The 22,030-nt window shown below is 42.9% G+C and overlaps 1 protein-coding gene across 7 annotated transcripts in view; it reads right to left on the minus strand.

Moving 5' to 3' along the window:
* PTPRT (protein tyrosine phosphatase receptor type T) overlaps window positions 1–22,030 on the minus strand; it is a 243,567-nt gene that overhangs the window by 27,717 nt on the left and 193,820 nt on the right. For 2 of the 7 annotated variants that reach the window (XM_072112141.1, XM_072112144.1), the window contains 5 exons: window positions 21,309–21,335; window positions 17,793–17,935; window positions 15,490–15,567; window positions 15,141–15,176; window positions 13,021–13,208 (listed from right to left, as the gene is read on the minus strand). In XM_072112141.1, the coding sequence (XP_071968242.1) occupies window positions 13,021–13,208; window positions 15,141–15,176; window positions 15,490–15,567; window positions 17,793–17,935; window positions 21,309–21,335 (472 nt within the window). Of the gene's footprint in view, window positions 1–13,020; window positions 13,209–15,140; window positions 15,177–15,489; window positions 15,568–17,792; window positions 17,936–21,308; window positions 21,339–22,030 lie in introns of all 7 variants that reach the window. The other 5 variants (XM_072112140.1, XM_072112143.1, XM_072112142.1 and 2 more) reach the window with 3 other exon arrangements.

Consider the following 22,030-nt stretch of genomic DNA (forward strand, 5'->3'; position numbering starts at 1 on the left):
TGATATAAGAGAATCTAATTAGCAAATTGGTTGCCAAGCGATTGCTTGGGAAAGGTGGGGACTACGTCGGAATCAGTGAAGTGGCGCCTACTAAGTTAAATGATGCATAGAGTCATAGCTGGTTAGTCTTTAAATGATCAGGAGAGAGGGGACTATGTCAGAGCATCAGCACAGTTTGCACATTTTGTCTGTCTCTGGTCGTCTGTGAAGAAGATATGCTCTGCACTATATAACCGGATAGCACTAAAATCTTCCCTTACAGCCTATGAATAATGTAAAGAAGCTGTGGTTTGAAATCTAATACTTGTAAAGTGTGTCCAATCAGATAAGGGGGATAGTCTGAGTTATTTAGCATGTATGATGGCTTCAAATAGTTCTAAAATTATGCAAATCACTTTATCTGCGATTAGCTGGAGGCTGCAGCTATTTCAAAGGGATAGGAACACATAAATCCTCAGCGGAATACAGCCGGCATCCGAGCTGCCAAAGAAGACATCAACAACAAAAAATGGCGTCTTAATCTTCGGGAAGCCCACTAGACAAGAATGGATGTGATATTTAGCCGGCTGAACTTGGACTTGCAGTATGGTTGAAGATTTGGACTGCGGCTACAGATTTTCAGAGGCACATACTCATTGTGGTACTAAATATTCCTAAACATGCAATATATAGGCACATTTTAGTGATAAAATGTAAGCATCAGTCTGACTTTGGCTCTCAAGACCAAGACTTACAACATAGAGGAAGTTCAAGGCCGTTGGACCCATATAGGGTAAGTCTGGGAATGCTAACATGGAAATACATATTGTTTCTGGACCGTGTAATTGGATTATGAATTGAGAATGTGTCCCCTGTATCCGTACAGGAAAGTAACGTCAACTGGAACTGTGATTTCTTATTCGAGTTCATTTGAAAATATTATAATACATATGGAGGTTCTCTTTTTCTGCAAAAAGTGACTGGCAAGATGATTAGATGGAAATTGAACCAAACCCTTAGGCCCTTATGGTCATAGGATTCTTACCCATCGCCATAACTATGAAACACTTGGATTAAGTTAATAAATTGCATATTTTTTTTTTTTTTTGCAGGGCTGAATTGTAAGTGGCAACTGGCTATGGGGTTTAGGGTCCTGTCAAAATACATATAAAGTCTAAGGCCTCATGCACATGGCCGTGTGCCGAAACAGACAGCAACGGATAGTTTGCAGCCCGCTTTGGCTGGGTGGATATTGAAGGGGTGAGCTGCCCCAAAGAAGCCAGCTCGGTCAGGGTACAGTTACCGTGCATAATAGACCTCTAGGGGGGCAATATTTTAGCCCCAATATGTGTGGCTAGCTCATTGCCTCTATATATGGTCTTTTGCATTTGCTTGGCTCATTCTCAGAGACAGTAGTAGGATTATAATGTAGGTGGTTTGGACAGTAGTCCAGGGGCCCATGTCTGCCACTCACCAAATTTTATAATGAAAAGGATCTTCGCCCATGAAATTCTCTCTCAATACACATGTACTAAAGAACTACTTCAGTACCTTTGAAGGTCCTTCAAAGACCCTGAAACCTCAGACTAAAAGCAGGCACAAGGGACACATCCTCCATTCCCCAAGAAGCTGACTCTAGTACCGTATGTAGGAAGTGATTCCAGACGTGAAGGGGCTATAATATTCATACAGCCCAGGGCCCATGGTGGTCTTAATCTGCCGCTGCCGTCCCCCCTTTCTCCAAGCTGAGGTTGGCAATTATGGATGACGACACATAACAAAAAGAATACATAAAAACTAATCCTGAATTTGGAACATGCCACAATGATGACCCATTACCAGACAATACTACAGTGTTCAGCTGAAATTTGGTTACTGTATATGAGGCCCAGATATTTTCTTCATTCTATCATTCTATTATTCTATCGCTTTGTGCTGAACTTAAAAGGGACAGTGGAGTAAATAATGTAGGGCCACTGAAAAATTCATCTGGATATTTTAAAAGTTCTTAACACCATGTTCTTTTAAAGACAATCCATAAGGAATACAGGAACCTAAGGTTATGATTCAGAGCTTACAAATAACTAATATGTAGCTGATTCCATACATAACCAATGCTCCAAAACATTCATTATAAAATATATAAAAACTTAGTTATGTTGAAGAATCAATTAATCAGATCCTATGATGTTGGCTTCTGGGTAGTCTTCTTCAGGATCGAGGACATACAGTCTTATAGGGAAACATAAATGCGGCCTTATTGAGATCATCCAATAATAACCTTTCTCAAAGATGTTCATTTATTCAAGAATCTCATGTTAAGGAGAAATAACCTCTATAAATCCACTCTACCCCCATAAGGCCTTGACACAGCCCTTAGGCGAATAGTAAGGGAAAGAACTAATGGTCTACAGATTATATTCGAAGTGACCATCATTTGGAAAACGAATGAAATCACTCTGATGTAACAGGGATTCTATAGGGATTGTATAGGTGATATGTATAGGAGTAATCTACATGGTTTCTTATTGATACTCATTACCACAATCCTGACAACCGGAAATTGCAAGGTGGACACTTTTTTATATTCAGATATGTCAACATTATATCTTCCATCGTGACTGATACAAGACTGAGGACTTGATGTTACCATAGGTTGAATCCACACATGGTAGATATTGATATTGAAAAATTGTTACAACACATTGTAATTGAATATTACAGGCATGAGGCCTGTAGACCCATTGTTCTACATAACCGTTTTGACTTGGGGATTCTCCCAAGAGCATTGTCAAAGAAACCTCATTGTTTCCCACCCACTGACCCCTACAGAGGTATTTAGTCTTTGCTGTGATGAGGATACTGTCAGGCACCAGGGGTAGTGGACCCACTGGACCACCGCGGATGTTGACGTAAGCTGACACCTGGGACTGGACTAATTGGTACCCAGTTTTTACCAGGGCCCGCGGCAAAGCGGGTTGAACTTGTTGTGGCGTGGTACCACCAGGTCATTTCACAGGCGCGACTTTGTCCCCAGTGGCGACCATGGCGTAGTACAGAATCGTAAGGAAAACTTGTGGTCAGAGACAGGCAGGAGGTTGAGACAGGCAGCATGGGATCAGAGTCGGGGACGTAGCGGTAGGTCAGGACAAGCAGCACGGGATCGGAGTCAGGAACGGAATTGAGGTCACAATTGGAACTCAGGATAATTGCAAATGACATGGAACGAAACTTTGTCTCATAGAAGCACAAAGATCCAGCAAGGGACACAGGGAAGCGGCTGGGAAGTTATCAGGGCAGGCGGCCGGCCAGCTCCAATTATCGGCGTGCTGGCCCTTTAAATCTTCGAAAACCGGCGCGCATGCAACTCTTACAATGCTAGGGCAACCTCCCCTAAGGGATGTGTCTTTATTGTCCTGGAATTGTCTTGACAAACATTTACACTGGTAACATTGATCAGAAGCATCACTGGGCTTTTAGCACAGCTAAAGCGAAGGACCTTGGGAAAAGGCTAGACGAGATTAATTAGGTTTACAGTCTACATTTTACTATAAACCTTTACCAAAACCTGTTTCTAGCCCCAAGACGACCTGAGAAGAGACTGACGACAGGATTCTCTCTGTTCAGGATATATACTTCTTTGGCCAAGCAGATTAAAGACATACGTGGAGGCAAAGACGAATGTCGGCTGTACGAAGATTTAGGCGAAAGCTATCTAATATCTATGGCAAAGCTAACACTTTGGCTGGACATGCATCCTAGATAGAACATTTATCCCCAGCGTTGATGTTGCCACTGCCCCCTGAAACCACCCGATTTATCTGGAGGCTCGGACTTGTCTTGTCTAATGTAAAATTGTGCCATAGCCTGAACACCTGTGCCCTCCTTCCCACCACTACACGCTCATTTGTTGTGTTAGGTTGTGTAAACTTGCACCAGGAATTGCTTCTATTCAGGGTTTGTAGAGTTTTCAGGCTAACAGGCCCTGATAATTGAGGCCCCCTTTTGCACCTGATCTTAGTGGGCTTTAGCAGAAAACTATTTATGAATAGTCACAGTCAGTAAGAGGCTCCTTTAGCCCTGCACAATAATAACACTTAGTAGATACACACAGTAGTTTATTAAGGCAATGTGTAATATGGGACTGTAGGAGAATGTTATAGGAGATAGACAGATGATGAGAAATGGATGATGGAAGATAAATATGAAAGATGATATAGATTTACAGGCGGTCCCCTACTTAAGGACACCCGACTTACAGACAACCCATAGTTACAGACGGACCCCTCTGCCCACTGTGACCTCTGGTGAAGCTCTCTGGATGCTTTACTATAGTCCCAGACTGCAATGATCAGCTGTAAGATGCCTGTAATGAAGCTTTATTGATAATTCTTGGTCCAATTACACCAAAAATTTTGAAACTCCAATTGTCACTGGGGCAAAAGAAAAAAAATTGTCTAGAACTTCCATTATAAAATATACAGTTCCGACTTACATACAAATTCAACTTAAGAACAAACCTCCAGACCCTATCTTGTATGTAACCCGGGGACTGCCTGTATAGCAGGGGTGTAACTACAGTGGTAGCAGACAGCAGCTGCTATGGGGCCCACAGTTTGCCGCCCCGTGATGCCAGCCTTGAAGCCGGCACCGATTGTGGATATTTCAGTACGCCAGTACTACCATGCCTACAGTGGCATTTCATGGAAGATCGTCCCTCCTGTTGATGTCATCAAGGAGTGATGATCAGTTCCAAAAAGGCAGCACCCTGCACCCTTGGCATGTCAGCGCCGGCACACAAGCACCCCATTGATTTAATGGAGACCCAATCCAGGGGAATGGAAACTGGAAACTTCTGTCTGAAAACTTTGCGGTCTGGGTCCGCTCAACACTATTAGGGATTAATTTAGGTTTGAGAAACCCTTAAAATAAAAAAATTGGGTGCAAGAATCATCAAGTAAATCCCTCCTCTTCATGGTTCGTTCTGCATCTACTTGTCGATTCTCCATGTGGCCTCCAAGTCTTCTCATTAGTCTAACCAATGTCCTGTTCTTCCGAAATGAGCGCTCAGCATCTCAGAACTTCCCATTCATTTACATTATTGATTTCTACTTATCTGCGTCCTTTTATTAGAGTAAACATTAGGTTTAGTAGCGGCTCGCTGACACTTGAACTAATCTGCACTTGTTTTATTGAAAATCACATTAATCTGACCTACATTAATGGAGCCGAGCCTTATCTAGGCCTTTCAGCTCCAACCTATTTGTATTTTTTGGCACTCAAATTTCGGAGAGAAAAATCCTTGCAGAGATTTGAACAAGGCCACAGTAATGGTATAGTAATACCCAGGGTCCCTTAATAATGCAACAAGCGACATTCCGGAGCCATGATAGGAGCCACAAAAGCTTCTTAATGGGGTCCGGCGCCCGTCACATACAACTATTTATTACTTTCATGATGTCTGACGCTGGAACACAATGTCACTGATCCTCTGGCCGCACAGAATCCATGACATATATTTAAGGCCTGGTAATAAAGATGTCTGCACGCTGTGTGAACGCCACAAACACAGCATAAGCAATCACGGTTTTCTAAGACCGGTTTCCTTGACAACAAATAGAATTCGGGCAGCGAATAAATGCAGCTGAAGCCTCTGAATCGTCTCTGATTGTAAGCAAAGAAACGCGCGGTTTGTGCTGAAATTCTCCCCCCCCCCATTAATTCCCTCAATATCTCCAAATAGAAGCTCTGCTGAGAGGACCAACTGATACATATTTATAAAGTTATTCTGTAATGCGGAGTTACCGGGGGAAGGAGAATGCAGAAAGCCGGAATGATGGTGGACGGGGGGGGGGGGTGAGAAAGTAAGGGGGAGGGGGATAGGAGATAGGATCGATGATATCGGGTAAGAGGATCATAAAGACGAGGAGGGGGATAAAGTTCGAAAAGTCTCAATGTGAAAATTACAAACGGCTGGGTTACAATGGAACGAGGAAAGAGGCGTCACAAATAGTAATATAAAAGATATAAAAGCACAAAGCAAAAAACGCTGCGACGGAAGAAGACAAAAGGAGCAAAAAAAAAAACCAAGACAGGCTTCCTGGAGACGCTCAGGCATAAAATAATTAAGAAGGGAGTTTTGCAGATGATATGAAGCGTAAGTAGGGTGGGTGCGTTACCTCCCTCCCCTCGTAGCCTTGTGATACAAAACAAAACAAACAAACCGTTTTTCGTTAACGTTAACGCTTCATTTCCATATTTTCCATTCTTCTCACAACTGAAAAATTCTTTCTTATTTTTCCTTCTTTTTTTTTTTTAAAGAGACATTGTTCAGCCGAGCATTTCATGTTCTACAATGAAATACAGTCTCTGTCTGCGTCTCCTAGGGCCCTGTTTTTTTTTTCCCCCCGTATTATTTCTTGTGCGTTTACAAGCCAATGTCCTTTGAGAAATAGTGTTAATGCAAACACACAGGAAAATACAGCACGACTAGAACTCTTTTTGCCTTTGATATAACTCGACTGAAGAACGCTGGTGAGAAGCAGCACAACAGAAGTGGGAGAGGGAATTGAAATTGGAGACGTAGGAATGAATGCAGAAATAGAGATGTAATAAAGAGAAAAAAAATCACAAACAATGGGGATGAAGAGACTGAAGCCGAGATTACACAATGAATCTCCAAGCTTCCCTGCTATTCCATTAAGGCAATAGGCCCATTCTCATTTCTCTGTAATATATAGAACATATAGCCATAGCTGGTCACACAACAGATGTTATAGGGGAAAGATGTGATGTGGCGGCTCATACTGTACATATGGCAAACGTGCTATATCCAGGATTACTTTCTCTAGTTAGCATTAAACACTTTGACTTGTTATACATGAACAGATTTCCTAGTATGTTTCGTGTTAATTACAACTGAATAAAATTTTATATACATATATATATGTATTCACATAGCTCGTGCGTCCGATATCCTGCATGTGTTGCTTCCCCCGCTGAGGTCTGCCGGAGTTCACCATCTTCTTCCCGGTGCTTGTAAGTGTGTGTCTTGCAACACAAATTGCTTTGTTAAATCCCGTGCGTTGTCCGAATCCGTCGGATCAACCGGCAGCCCGCCCCCCGATTTGTGTTGCTTGAAAGCCAGCACCGATGCGCCAAAATCCGATCGCATGTGCCAAAAACCCTTTCTAAATGCGGCGCACATCGGAAATCGACGGGTATTCCCTAAGTAAATGAGCCCATTGTGTCAGGTTGATTTTGGACACCAAACAACGCCCAGGTTCTGTATGGACCCTGTATGAGTTTTCAGCATGTACTCATTGGAAAACTGAAAACTTTTATACTCACCTCGGTCCAGTAAAAGTAGCCAGTGTGGTATACCCTGGTTTTATTCCGACTTTATTGAAGCATCGAGTAGGTGTTGGTGTACCACATCGGACTTTGTGTAGGTAAATGTACCCACAGAGCACACAATCCATGGGGCATATTTATCAGGACCTGCGTGGCGCAGAGGCCCTGAAATAATCGCAAATGCTAGCTTATTGCTAGCACTTGCGATCATTTGCCCCGATCCGCCACCTTCACGACAGTGGGGGTGAAGGGGCATGATGGGGGGGCGGGCCGGCTGAGCGGAGGGTGCGGCCGGCCGGGAGTGGGCCTGTGTGGGGCGTTACTGTCCCCGCGACGGTGCACTCACTGGTGCCGGCGACTTTTCATATGTGAAAAGTCACCGGCTGCGTTTTTTTCTACGCCAGGCCCTGCCTCTTGATGTATGCTGCTGCGCCAGCGTATGATAAATATGCCCCCATGTCTCCATGTGTGATCCCTAACCAATGATACTAACATCAGCCTCCCCAAGGGCCTCAGCCACGGGCCTCCCCTTCACTATCTGCCCCGGGGATCCATAACTACACGTACACCAGGAGTGCCTGAGGAAAAGCCCTCCACTACATTGTGGCCTCCCTTCTTCATGCATCCCCTGTCTGGAACTGATATCCACGCCAACCAAGCCAACCTGGGGCCACAAGCCGACTACTCAGGTCCCAGGGAATAGAGCGGCCTCCACACCAAGGTCAGGGGGACATTGTTTCCGCTGGTGGACAGTTTGTAATCATTGATTCTTTTAGGTGTTTTAGGGAAACTTAGATCATCTTAACATATTCTAAATAGATGCGTAGCCAGAAGCTTACCCTTAAAATACATGGTAGAAATTACATGTGATAGAAATCGGGGGGGAGGGGGGTTGGCCGTCGGACAGCGGGGATTTAACTTTAAATTTGTGTCGCAAGCCGAGCACTTACATGCACCAGGAAGAAGAAGGTGAACTCTGTCGGACCTGAGCGGGGAAGCGACACACGCAGGATATCGGGTGCACGATCTTAGTGAATCGCGGCAGATGTGCATTCCGGTCAGACAATGCACTTTCGGGGATCGCGCACTACTGGTAAGTAAATGTGCCCCAATGTCTGGCTTGCATATTTGCATATTTCCCAGAATTCCCCAGTGGAGTGTTAATGGCTGTAAGTCTCCACTCGCCTGCAAGACGACCAAAGTCTCCTTAAGGAGAACTCCCACTACCCGACACCCTTTCCTAAAAAATGTATTTCAATCAAATAGTTTTGATTTATCTACATTGATGCTAAAATTTCACTAAAAATAAGAATGTCCTAATGGTATATGAAGACGAGGCACGGCAGGCACATGACTGATACATAATATAAATTCTAATCTATTTAGACTAAAATAGAAACAAAATAAACGAAAACATTTAAAAGATAGAAAAGCAAAATGGGATAGATTTAACGTCGCACTGAGGGATTAAGCAAATGTATTTATAGTGCTTAACGGTGCAATCTGAAAAGGGCATTGATCTAGTAAAAGGACAGTCTAATAGTGGCGGGGGCTGGGGGATAGAGCGTTGTCTTATCCTATACAGGATTTTGTAGGTTAATCTGTAGACTAAACCTCTCTGCGACTGTTCTAATGGCTCCCTCCCTGGGGCAGATGCTAATCGCCCTCGATAGTCCTAATGGAGAAGAGATGGGCTCTTATTAAGCTGGATGGGGACAGTCTCTGCTCCCAGCTGTGTTACTGGCTTAATAATTACCGGGAAAATGGACTAAAATACTTTTGGATATTTGAGAATAAATTCGGAATAGCGGAAGAGGGAAAAGGTAAAATAGTACAAGATTGCAACAACTGAAAGGAAGGTTCTATGTTAGTAAGCTATGGGTCACAAATGGGGATTTGAGTGAAGATAAATTGTACTTAAAGGAAACCAGACATCAGGTTTTACCCCACTAAAATACTAGTCCTCTCAGGTAGGGGATGAAATGTCCTTTCTAGAATTGTAAAATCTTATCCGTTTACCTATAAAACAAACTCTCCCAAAGTTAGGCAAAAATTTATATGAGATGAGTCAAGTTTTGTGGCTACTTATCTTAGTACCTACAAACCTGCTACTGGTGTCATGTTATAGATCAGAATATTGGGGCAGATTTACTTACCCGGTCCATTCGCGATCCAGCAGCGCGTTCTCTGTCGAGGATTCGGGTCTTCTGGCGATTCACTAAGGTAGTGTGCCTGATGTCCACTAGGTGTCGCTGGTGCGCTGAAGTCCTTCAGAGTTCACCAAGCCAGGCCGGGTGCAGGTAAGTGCGTGACAAGCAACACTTTTTTTTCTTAAAATACAGTGGTTTTTCCAAATCCGTCAGGTTTTCTTACGGCCACGGCCCCCGATTTCTGTGGTGTGCATGCCGGGGCCGATGCACCACAATCCGATCGCGTGCGCAAAAGACCCGGGCCATTCAGGGAAAATCGTCACAAAACGCTAAAATTCGTGTAACCCGACAGAAATACGGGATTCGGGCCCTTAGTTAATGACCCCCATTATCCTTTACATGAACTTGATAATCTTTTTAGACACATGAAGCTTATGGTTCTGTGAGCTACATCTAGGCAGTTAAAAAGTAGGCACACACTGGATCTTTAGCCGGAGCTCACATTTTCAACAGTTTTTAGCTGCCTGTATCTCTACTTCTGTAGCTCACAAATTATGTATCCACAGGAAATTACATAAACACATGATAGGAGAGGGTCTCACGTCTGGGACACACATCTATCTTGGGAACAGGAGTGAGCCAGCCCTTTACTGTAGCCTGGAATAATGGGTTATTTGCAGCGCATATGTGACCACTCTCTATTTATGTCTCTGGAATCGCTGAAAATAGTTGAGAGTATGAACTTGTTGCTCCCATCAACATAAATGGACAGTGGCTTAGTCATAAATACAAAAGATGAGAATAACCTTTTACAGAAAATCTACCATCAAAATCCATCATGATAAACCAGGGACATTACTCATAGATCCAGGGACCGTGACTGTAGTAATCTTCTTATATTTGTTATCCATGGCCTCCTCCCTAAAATCAACTTTTAAAATGATGCTTAAGAAGCCTGAAGCACTACTGGGACGGTTACAAGAGCCCCTCCATGCTGCAGATTCACAGGCAGTTACACTGGGCAGGGGCACTTCCCCCCTCTCACTGTGTGCTGAAGCTTCCTGTGCTTCCATCAGGCAGAGAGAGGGGGATGTCCTGAGGGAGCACAGGTGGAAAATGACACAGTGTAACTGCCTGAGAATCTGCAGCATGAGGGGCTCTGGGAACCGCCCCAGTAGCCTTTCTGACTTTAAAGCATAATTTTTAAAATTGATCTTCAAAGGAAGTAGGCCATGAATAACAAATATAATAAGATTACCACGGTCACTGTGACTGGATCTATGAGCAAGTGTCCCTGGTTTATCATGATGGATTTTGATAGTAGATTTTTCTTTAAGGCACCTTTAGCAATTCACAGGACAGATAATAATTGTTTATCCCTGGGATGAAAGTCGACATTTCATTATCTACACCAGCTCCATCATCTTTTATTAGTTTCAATCCATTGAATCTGACACAGTAGAAGAAATCAGTGCCATTAAATTTGACTCTCTACTGAGAGGTGGGGGGTACCAAGCCCACGACCACCAACATACAGTAGTCAGACTAATTACCATTTTCAGTATGAATAAAGAACACCACCAGTTGGAAAGTATAGCAGTTGGTGGAGCTGGTAAAAAGACCCCTTAAAATGGGGGTCTTGAGTCTTCAAAAGTTTTATTTACTGCAAAACTTAAGGGAAGAAGAGAGAGGGTCGACCTTGTGGTGGTTTGGAAATCGGTGGAGGTCAAAGTGTTAAGGCCCTCAGACATATGACATTTCGCACCTCTCCTTCGCATGGTGGATGAATATCAACTGTGTGATGACCACATTAAGGGGGTTTTCCCATTACTGCTTGATGAGAGGACCAAAGTAGCCTTGAAAGCTTGTCAAAAACCTTAAGTTAGCCAATAAAAGGTCAACAACATCAACAACTGAGGTCTCTTAATTTTTATCTATATTTCCCCATCATGGAAAGGAGATTCTGTAAAGGTCTAATAAGTGATGGTTTTAATTTTGAGAAATCAATTGAGAAACCAGAAGTCCATGGGAAATCAGACAAGACAGCCAAATGAAGGGCTCTTTCACGTTGGGGTTGGTGCTCAGCTTCAGTTGTGCATCTGTTGTGTTTTGTCTCCATTGTCTCAAATTTTCTTCCGTTTTATCTCTGTGATGCTTCCATTTGTGTCCATGTCCGCAAAATGAACATGAAGGTGTAACATTGCTGTTAAAACATCACACCTGGTTTTTTAAGCCTCATCAGTGAAAAAAAAAACAATGTTTCATCCTTTTTTTTCTGGACCCATAGACTTCTATTGCCTTCCATGATCCGTATCCGTGAAAAAAACATTTCATAATTTTTTCCACAGGCAACAGTTGAGTGAAAATACAAACCAATGTGAAGACACACAGAGAAATCAATTACTGAACCACGGACGTGAAAAACAATGCCAATGTGAAAGAGCCCCAAGTTGTAGACCAATTTGACAGACCAGCTACACCACAATTACTCTGATTAGTATGGCTGCCTGACTAGGTGGACCACCAATATAACAAGGCCCGAGAAGGAAATATACTTTTATGTGTACAGGCCCCTACTTAAGAACACTCAACTTACGGATGACCCCCAGTTACAAACGGCCCTCTGGATGTTGGTAAGTTACTGTACTTTAGCCTTAGGCTACAATAAACAGCTATAATAGTTATTAAATGTGTCTGTAATTAGGCTTTATTGTTAATCCCGGTTCTTATGACAATCCAACATTTTTAAAATCCAATTGTCACAGAAACCAAAAAAATTTTGGCCGGGGTTACAATTATAAAATATACAGTTCCGACTTACATACAAATTCAACTTAAGAACCGATAATGTACAAACCCGGGAACTGCCTGTATTCGGAATAAAAAGTTAGATTTTTTGTTTGATGTTAATTATTCTAAACTAAACTAATTAAAAAAATTAAAGATTTGAGGGGCCAAAGGTGGTTTGGAATAATATATGTCTAATATTAACGACTCCCTAAAGCTGTTTTCTGAACCAAATTTAGGTAGAATCTTTGGCTGGTTTCCCGCAAAGCAACAGATGCTGAAGGGAAAAAAATTATATGGTGAATTTAGAAATAGTAAGTGGAATAGAAAAAAAACATTAAAAGCCTGGCTGACCTTGAGTTATACAGTCATCGTAGATAAACCTTAAAAATGGAATATTCTCCATATAGTAACTTCATAAAGGTAAAAAGAAACATATCAAGGGTAACTTAGGTGCCCACATCGTAGCTAACCAATGGATCAACAAGGGCTTGGTCAAATCCTTGAGGAAGTACAAACACATTTGGTTAGAGGGCTGAGTATTTCTAAAAATGTTCTATTACAGGAACCCGACACATCATTGAGAGACCAAGGTTTTTCCGTGACCAGTATTGAGAAAATGTAAAAATTTTCGACAAAGCTTATGAAGTATTTTGTTTACAACATGGCAGCCTTGACTTTGGAACACAACGTGGTAGTCATTCATCAAACATATTTATACACTCTCAGGCAAAATCGTAGAAAGACTCACCTCGTATTCTTCTTTAAATCCATAACCTTGTCCTCTCTTCATCTGAGTAATGTGCTGAAGAAGATCCGCCACACGGATGGCCGGTTGGAGTTGTCCACGGGGATAGGCCATTTCCAATGGCTCACATGTCCGGTACGGATGGGTCTGTATGGTCAATGTGGGTTGGTTCAGCTCAACATGGCTACTGTCTGTAAGAAATATATGTCCCAGGGGAAATCAGAATGGGAAAGGAGAACCATGTATTGGAATGTGTGAAATGGTCATGACCGAGTAGCTACCTATTGTTGATACTGAGCTGCTAGAATTCAATGTAACAATAAGTTGCTGTCAGGTTGTCAAATTTTTACAGAGCTTGTGAAAAGACCAAACCTGTTTGAATATCTATGATAAAACCCTAATAAAACAAATTATACCTTACGCGGTAACAAATTAAAGATTGACACATTTGACAGCAAGCTGAAAAGCTACATTTTCTATAATGCTTGACAACAAGAGAAACTAAAAGATGCCCAAGTAAAACATGGAAATGTGGGTGTGATTGCACTTTGAGTTTCTCTGGGAATTGAATGTTCAAGACATTAGTATGAGAATGGTCGGGGTCTGACGTCCACACTGATCTACGTGGCAGTGCGGGGGAGATTGCCCTTTGAGTTTATGGTGAATTTGATGTTCAGGGCATCAGTATAAGAATGGTCTGGGTCTGACAACGACCGCCTACAACTCTCGCTGTCAATCAATGAGTGTGGTCCTTTGCAACATGACTACAATCAACCCGAGGAATTTTCCTATTCACAGCCCTAAGCGGAATGCAACAAAGTGAGAGTCTCCACATTTTATCTCAGTTTGGAGACAAATGGCACTCTATGAGAGCATGAGCTTTTTCTTTAAGTTTACTCAGCAGAGTAATCAGGACTCTCACTGTCAATCACTGTGTATGGGAGGAGTAATCAGGACTCTCACTGTCAATCACTTTATGTGGATGGAGTAATCAGGACTCTCACTGTCAATCACTTTATGGGCGGAGTGATCAGGACTTTCACTGTCAATCACTGCGTATGGGCAGAGTAATCGGGACTCTCACTATGGATCACTGTGTGAGGGAGGAGTAATCAGGACTCTCAATGTCAATCACTTTGTGGGTGGAGTATTCAGGACTTTCACTGTCAGTCACTGTGTATAGGCGGAATAATCTGGACTCTCACTGTCAATCACTGTGTGGGAACAGCAGTTAGGACTCTCACTGTCAATCACTGTGTGTGGGTGGAGTAATCAGGACTCTCACTGTCAATCACTGTATGTGGTCGTAATAATCAAGACTCTCACTGTCAATCACTGTGTGTGGTCTGAGTAATCAGGACTTTCACTGGCAATCACTGTGTGTGGGCAGAGTAATCAGGACTCTCACTGTATGTGGGTGGAGTAGTGAGGATTCTCACTGTCAATCACTGTATGTAGGAGGAGTAATCAGGACTCTCAGTGTCAATCATTGTGTGTGGGTGGAGTAATGAGTATTCTCACTGTCAATCACTGTGTGTGGGTGGAGTAATGAGGTTTCACACTGTCAATCGCTGTGTGTGGGAGGAGTAATGAGGATTCTCGCTGTCAATCACTGTGTGTGGGAGGAGTAATGAGGATTCTCACTGTCAATCACTGTGTGCGGGTGGAGTAATCAGGACTCTAACTGTCAATCACTGTGTGTGGGTGGAGTAATTAGGATTCTCACTGTCAATCACTGTGTGTAGGTGGGGTAATTAGGACTGTCAATCACTATTTGTGGGCGGAGTAGTGAGGACTTTCTAGTAATCACTGTTTGTATATATATGTGTGTGTGTGTGGGTGGGGGAGGTAATCAAGACTCCCACTGTTTCTTTTACAAAAACTATAAGGATTTACTCTGCTTCTTTTGCACACAGATCTTGTTCCACTTATATTTCACAGCTATATTTTACTGCTCTCTTATATCCTGCTTTCAGCTAGTGAGGTCCAAATCACCTGACAGGTTGGCTTTAGTACCATGAGTTGACCTTCATGCATACTGCTCAGAATTACTGATATTAAAGTGCTTAGATAACTATTAAAGCCTAAGCTGAGTGACAAGCTGTCAGCTACGGTTTTCTTACCTAGAAGTGTAGACGAGGGGACGGTGTCTGATGACACTGGCAGATCAATGAAGCCCGAGGAAGCAGAGAGGATATGGAATGGAAGGAGAGAAAACACAAAATCAGGACCTGATTGTCCAGACCAGTTGTACACATAATAATATACATGGTGTAGCTGTTGCACCTAAGACTATTAGCCCCTATTGTTAATATCATTCATCTCACCACATTCCTGCAAATCCCTTGGTAAGGACAGTCTCACTTATTGATAACGTTGCTCATGCACTTTAGCTTGGCAGTCGTACTCCTCGTACTCACTGGCTTGCAATAGCATTCTCACAGGATAGGCTTGCTCATTGTAAAGCCCTACCTGAGTAGCAGGAATTGAGTAAGGATTTTCCCTGCAGGTTTTTGCTTTGTATAGAGAAGGAGCAGGGAGAGGAAGTGCCTGCAGGAAGACAGGTTACATATCAGTCTAGCTAGACACCCAGCATAGTCTTCACAAGAGAGGCCCCCAAACGCAGTGGGCCCCACGGCATGTTCATTTTCTCATGGACCAGGGAAAAGGGAATGGCGGCAGGGCCCGGATGTGTGGGTGGGCACTGGTGAAGGGGAGTCGTGTGAGGTGCCGATAGAGCAGTGTTGGCGAACCTATGGCACGGGTGCCAGAGGTGGCACTCAGAGCCCTCTGTTTGGGCGCCTAAGCCATCAACAAAGCACTCTACACAGAACTCAAAGAATCATCCTGCAGTCCCAGGAGAGTCAAGAAATGATGCTCTCAGTGCTATTTTAAAGCACAGAATTATATTTAGAGCTCCTCTAGGCCTCACATTTCTTCCTGTACAGGGGGACCATAGCAAGATGCTACAACATTAGTCAAAATTTGCCCTTCTTCTTTCAACTGTTTTGTTGTCCTCAAGAGGCTAATATCATTGGAAGTTGTGGTAGAACAGGTATCAATAAATTACTACTTAAATTGCCATGCAGGTACTTTGCGATAATTAAGTGTGTTTTGGTTGTATTTTGGGCACCCAGTCTCTAAAAGATTTGTGGTGGAGGTGTCTGGCCATGGCGCTTCTACTCATCAGAACAATAGAAGCAGCTGCTGACTTAGGGTCCGGCAGAGGTTCTTGGCCATGTTACTTCAAATCTGATTCTTCCACCCTTTCACTTAGCTCTGTTCTGCCCATTCCTCATCCTGTGGCCTAAATCCAAAAAATGCCTGGTCTAGAATTGGTCTGCCCCCCGGCAATTGGTGATCATGGCACTAACACCTACACAGTAGATAGAAAAGAAGCTTGGTGTTTCAAAATGTACACAGTTCTACCTTCACGGTATATGTGTGGCTTTTACATGGAGCTAAAGCAATAGAAATGGTTATATCATTAGCCTATAAAACTATAAAGGATGTTCTGGACATTGTTTGTCTTCTGGCCCACCAGATAGGCAGACCATATGAAGTATAATAGGAAATTAATCAGCATGTTTGGAATAAAGGGATCAGGCATGCTTAATTTATACATGCCCAACCCTGGGTTCTCATGGGTAATAAGCAGTCACCAGAGGTTACCATCCGTTAGGATTAGCAGAAACTTGATAGTGTAGTGTTAGGCCGCATTCACATGACTGTAGCCGACCGTAGCCATTGATGCTCGGCTGAAGAGGAGGGTTGACCCCTCCCCTCTCCATAAGAGATAGCGCCCCACAACCGTACAGTTCTATCTTTTTCTTGTCTTCGGTATATACAAATATATATACACAAACCTGTGTATATGTTTTATAATATGTTTAGAATTAGGCAAATTAAATATTGGATCGTCAATATTAATACTATATGTGAGACAATTGTCCATATTGAAAAAAATGTATTATATGCCACATTGTGTCCCGATTATAAAAAGGGAGCACTTTTTTTTCAGTTCATTGATAACCGTGTATCTTTGCATTAAGGGGTTGATGGTTCACCTTGGGCAACACATGCCCACACACAAGTGTCCCATGGTATTAATTGGTATTCCAAGTCTTATTCCAGCACTGGACCATGTGATGGACAATTAGCATAAAATGTGACACTTATGTAGAGTTATGGTGAATTAAAGTTTTTCTAACTAGTTAAATAAGCAATGTGTGGCAGATGCTGGGGCCCAGAGCTGCTGGGGGCCAACATAAGGCTGTAAATATCGAATCCATGAGGGTGAGGGGGTCTGTATCTAATCAATCCATAGGGTGAGAGGGGGGCTTATATAAAATAACCATGAAGGGACTGTTTGAGATGATAAACTAGGGAATATTTTTGGGAACAGGACAGGAATTTTTAACACTGCCATGTCAGTTCACTGCAAGGAGGCCCACTAAGGCTCTGTCACCCAGTGGCCTACTGAAACCTGGAGCCAACACTGGGAAGATGTTCCATATTTGCTCTAATACAGAATTACATTTTTCTGGTAGTGCCTATTTTTATGGCTCAGGCTCATAGCAGGATCTCCCACCAGTATGCAGATAAGAATTACTCCATTATCACCATAGTAGTCTTGCAGTTTGGGAGCATCTGAGGAAACCGTGACTGACTTAGGAAAGACAGTTATACTTTTCCCAGTGGGAATTAATATGTTTTTCATACATGATAATTGTCCTAATGATACAGTATGTCCCTCCCCGAAACAATGTTCTTACTGAATCCATTGACGTCCTGACAGCTGGAGAAAGTGTCTTCATTGCGCGTGGAGCTCAGTTTGCTGGAGCTTTTATCCGAAGCCACCAGTCCCATTTCCCTCTGAGATCCACTTTGGGTTTCTTTCTGTTTCTTGGCCAATTTTCTAGAAATAAAAAGAACCGTCTCTGACAAGGTGATGTACACAGAATCATTTCCATCACTTCCTAATTCCGTGAGATGTTTATTATCGCAAATGTTTCTGTACCCCGTGAGTGACACATCCAGGGCTACGCAACATAACTTTGTCTATTTAAACCAAGGCATGATAATTGGCGGATCATTGGATAATCAGCTATAGATGTGATTCAACTGGCTACCACACAGAGTTCAGCTGCACATATCTCTTCCGAGCTAGCCAAGTGATATTACTGCTTTTCACGGAGTAATTGGGTGCTCAGGGATGCTTGGCAGACATTAGGTTACCCACAGTCGTAATGTTGTGACACTTGGGCACTGCTTCCTTGTAGGCCTTGGTAATTAACACCTTACATTTCCTTCTACAAGGGGAGATTTATCCACAGATCACTAATGAGTTTGAGTCAGTTGCTATTAATAATGGGAAGCGAATTACAGTGATGATATTTTTTTTTCTAAAAGGAGATGGGTAGGGGGATCGGATACTTGCAGAACAATCACGTTTTTGTTATAAGTGGGGACGAGATATGAACTTCAGAGGATATATATATCTCACACGTTCAAGTTTTTGATGTCCAAAACAGGAGTGAAAAAAGAGGAAGAACATGGATAGGAAGGGTAGGTTGCAAGCTGTAACCCCCCTGGTAAGACGAAGAGACGTTCGTGGGGCGCAGGTACTCGATAAAAAAGGTTTCTTTATTCAGGTCACTTGTCCATAGTGAAGTGTCTGAAATCTGTCCCCCCCCCCCCCTGGGTTTGTAGCCCAATAACCCCTGCCTGAAGCTGATTTGTGAGGCAATGACTCGCCCAGGGGTCTACTTTTGGCTTCACAAATATCTTATTGATTAGGTTTCCTGAGTGTAAACTCCTGTGTCCAGGGGCTACCCTTATAATCCACCACAATGAGATGTTCTCACCCATGGTGGTCCTGCTTTTGGCTTCATCTGAAAAACTGAGCGTGTGAACGCAGCCTCGGGCATTGTGCACAAAGCTGGTGTACCATGTATATGGACACCATGTTCCAACGTCCTAGTAACAAAGCTCCTTTAGCATGTGATGGATCTAGCTGTAGGTCTTCTGCAGGACTTCAACAGAAAAACCTTCATTTTTGTTATTCTTGATTTTACCATTCGTTTTAAATGACAAGACCATTCTTTGAAAAAAACACGCAAAAAAACTGCATAATACATGCGTAAAAAACTAACTACAGTTCTACATATCACTATTCTGTAGGCTGTAAAGGACAGTTTTAGACCAGAAAGTCTAAAGAAGAACCACATGCAACATCCAGCATAAGTCAATGGGAGTCATTTACTAAGGGCCCGATTCGCGTTTTCCCGATGTGTTACCCGAATATTTCCGATTTGCGCAGATTTTCCCTGTATTGCCCCGGGTTTTTGGCACACACGATCGGATTGTGGTGCATCGGCGCCGGCATGCGCGCAATGGAAATTGGGGGTGGGGGGTGGGGCGTGGTCGAACGAAAACCCGACGGATTCAGAAAAAACGCAAAAAAAAAATGTGTCGCTCAGCACGCGCTTACCTTCACTCAGCCTGGCTCGGTGTACTCCAGTGCGTTCCGATGCTCTTCAGCGCAGCAGCGACATCTGGTGGACGTCGGAGGAACGCACCGCTGGATCGCGAATGGACCGGGTAAGTAAATCTGCCCCAATGTGATCAATCTGGCATAATATTAGAATTTTTAATGGTTTGAACATAAATTTTAGTTAAGATTAGTAGATCAGTCTCAGAGTATGGCTTTGGACTGCAGGTGTTGTTTGATAGCTGAAACCCATCAGTTGTATTAAAAGGTCTTCATGTCGCTCTAGCCATAAGTATCTGGAAGGACTAAGTGCTGGTGAAGTGAACACAGCGAAACACCTCTGTGATAAGGTCATTGAAAACTACCAGTGGAGGGATGGATGTATGGAAAGTACCAGTGAGGGGTAAAAGCGAAAGAAAATGTCACAGCTATAAATCTGGCAAAGGCATGTAGGAAATATCAAGTGCAAAAATTATATGATTTTGAGACCTAAATACATAGGAAAGAGCAAGTTCATGTCCAGATTTTAAGCAAAGTAAGAATTTTGTGACAGACTATGAAATACAACTAACCCTACACATTACATAGACGTCAGCTAATGCTCACCTGGTCTACATTTATCTTTTCTGTCCCCTGTATTTCGAGTGTTCAAGATTACAGGTATTCACAGGCACTAAGAAGAAACTCCATAGCTCGGAAGCCAAGGAAAAAGCCCAGAGCTCAAATTTTCTTTCCCTTGACACATCAAATCAGGCACGATCATAGATGCTATACGGTGGTTCTCCACGACCACATGAATCTAATGTGTATGGCCAACCAATTTGTTTAGGAGACACCTTGAACTGATTTTGGAAGAATTGGGGAAAACTGCAGTTTCTCCATGTACAAACCTGTGCTCCGTATAATGAAAAACCTACATAATTTGGAGTTTATAATTCCTTTAGGTGTGCTGTACATGTAGAGCTGATCAGCACTGATTGGATACTCTCAGGGCACACCCAGTTGTCAATTTATTCATAAATTTTATCACAATTATCATTACAAGGGGAATATTAGTATTAAATACATCCAAAATGTGATGATTATATGGCCTCTATAAGACACAGTGGGAAGGGCTGTATGCAGTGATCATGACCAAAGTCTTTCCAGCCGGTCTTGATACCTTCTTGTCCCAATGCTGTGTGCCATAGCAAAAGCCATGTCATAAATTATGTACTGGACTTTATACAAGTGACTTCCACAGGGGACTTCAGTCAATTGTACAAAACTTTGCTTTAGTTAGAGTTTTTAAATCTGGAAGAGGCCCCATCTTTACCTCCAACGCCCCACCAAAGAGGGCATCGAAAAACTCAACCAGTGCAAATGTATTTGGAGGAGCAAAAGATGCAGGCAAGTGGATTTTTACCTCCATCCTTACTAATGTGCTGAATTCCATCTGGCTAGTGAGATGGACAGAAGGTCATTGCGTTGGCTGAGTACCTGTAAGTCTATGGAGAGGGAAGGGGGAGCAATGAGTCACAGCAGCTAGGTCTCCACCCAGAGGGAGGACAATGACCTCCACCACCTAGCTACATCTGCCATAGCCACACCTTTTATAACACCATTTAATGAGGAGGAGGACCCAACCATATATTTTGTCCATGTTCCCTCACCAGTCTCATTGTGCCCTGGGCATTAGGGACTCCTGCATGCAGCTGAGTATGTAACACATGAATAAGCCGTGGTATGAGGAATAGAACAGGGAATGGGTAAAGGAAAGAGCCGATGGGGAAAGAGGGTGAATTGTGCAGGTACTTACAGATAGTATGAATAGGAGTACACATTTCTTCTAGAGGATGGAGAGAGGTCACATGGGAGGACCGAAAAACGAGAAATAAAAAGAAAAAGAGGAATAATTAGATGTGACAGCATGACCAGGGTGACAGAGTGACATCAGAGAGGTGTATGGGAGTGAAGAAGCATAGCACAAACTCAAGAAACTATTACCCTGATAATTGTCATTTTCCTGTTTAATTGGTTTGTCTGAAAAGTGTAAAATTTGACCTATTTTTAGTAGAAGAAACATATCCTGTCCATCCACTTGAATAAATTAAAGCTCCAGTACCTGACTAATCCATTGACAAAGGTGGTAGTGTTTCTGTGAAAAAGAAAGACCTTATTCTTCAGTCCTGGACAATTCCTTTAAGTTTTGTGTATATTGTATTAACTTTTTAGCTGTACCTTGTTATACCGTGATCACTGCTGATCTGTAAGAGGGAGTGGATCCACTATTCAATGAAAAATTATCTTACATAGGCCGTATGAACACGAACATGTGTTCACCCAGGCCAGCACAAGGCTAGGTGCAGGAGAAAGGAGGGTTGAGCGCTCCTCACACCTCCCCTCTCCGTAGAAAGCTGAGCAGCCACCACGTCAAACTGGCAAAATATAGGTGGATCGCCGATGTCACGGTACAGTGAGACACAGGGTGCTCACCACACCACGACTGGGTGCCATAGACCTTTATGGCCGCCGATTTTG

Source organism: Engystomops pustulosus, chromosome 6, assembly GCF_040894005.1.
Source record: "Engystomops pustulosus chromosome 6, aEngPut4.maternal, whole genome shotgun sequence".
Taxonomy (NCBI): Eukaryota; Metazoa; Chordata; class Amphibia; order Anura; family Leptodactylidae; genus Engystomops; species Engystomops pustulosus.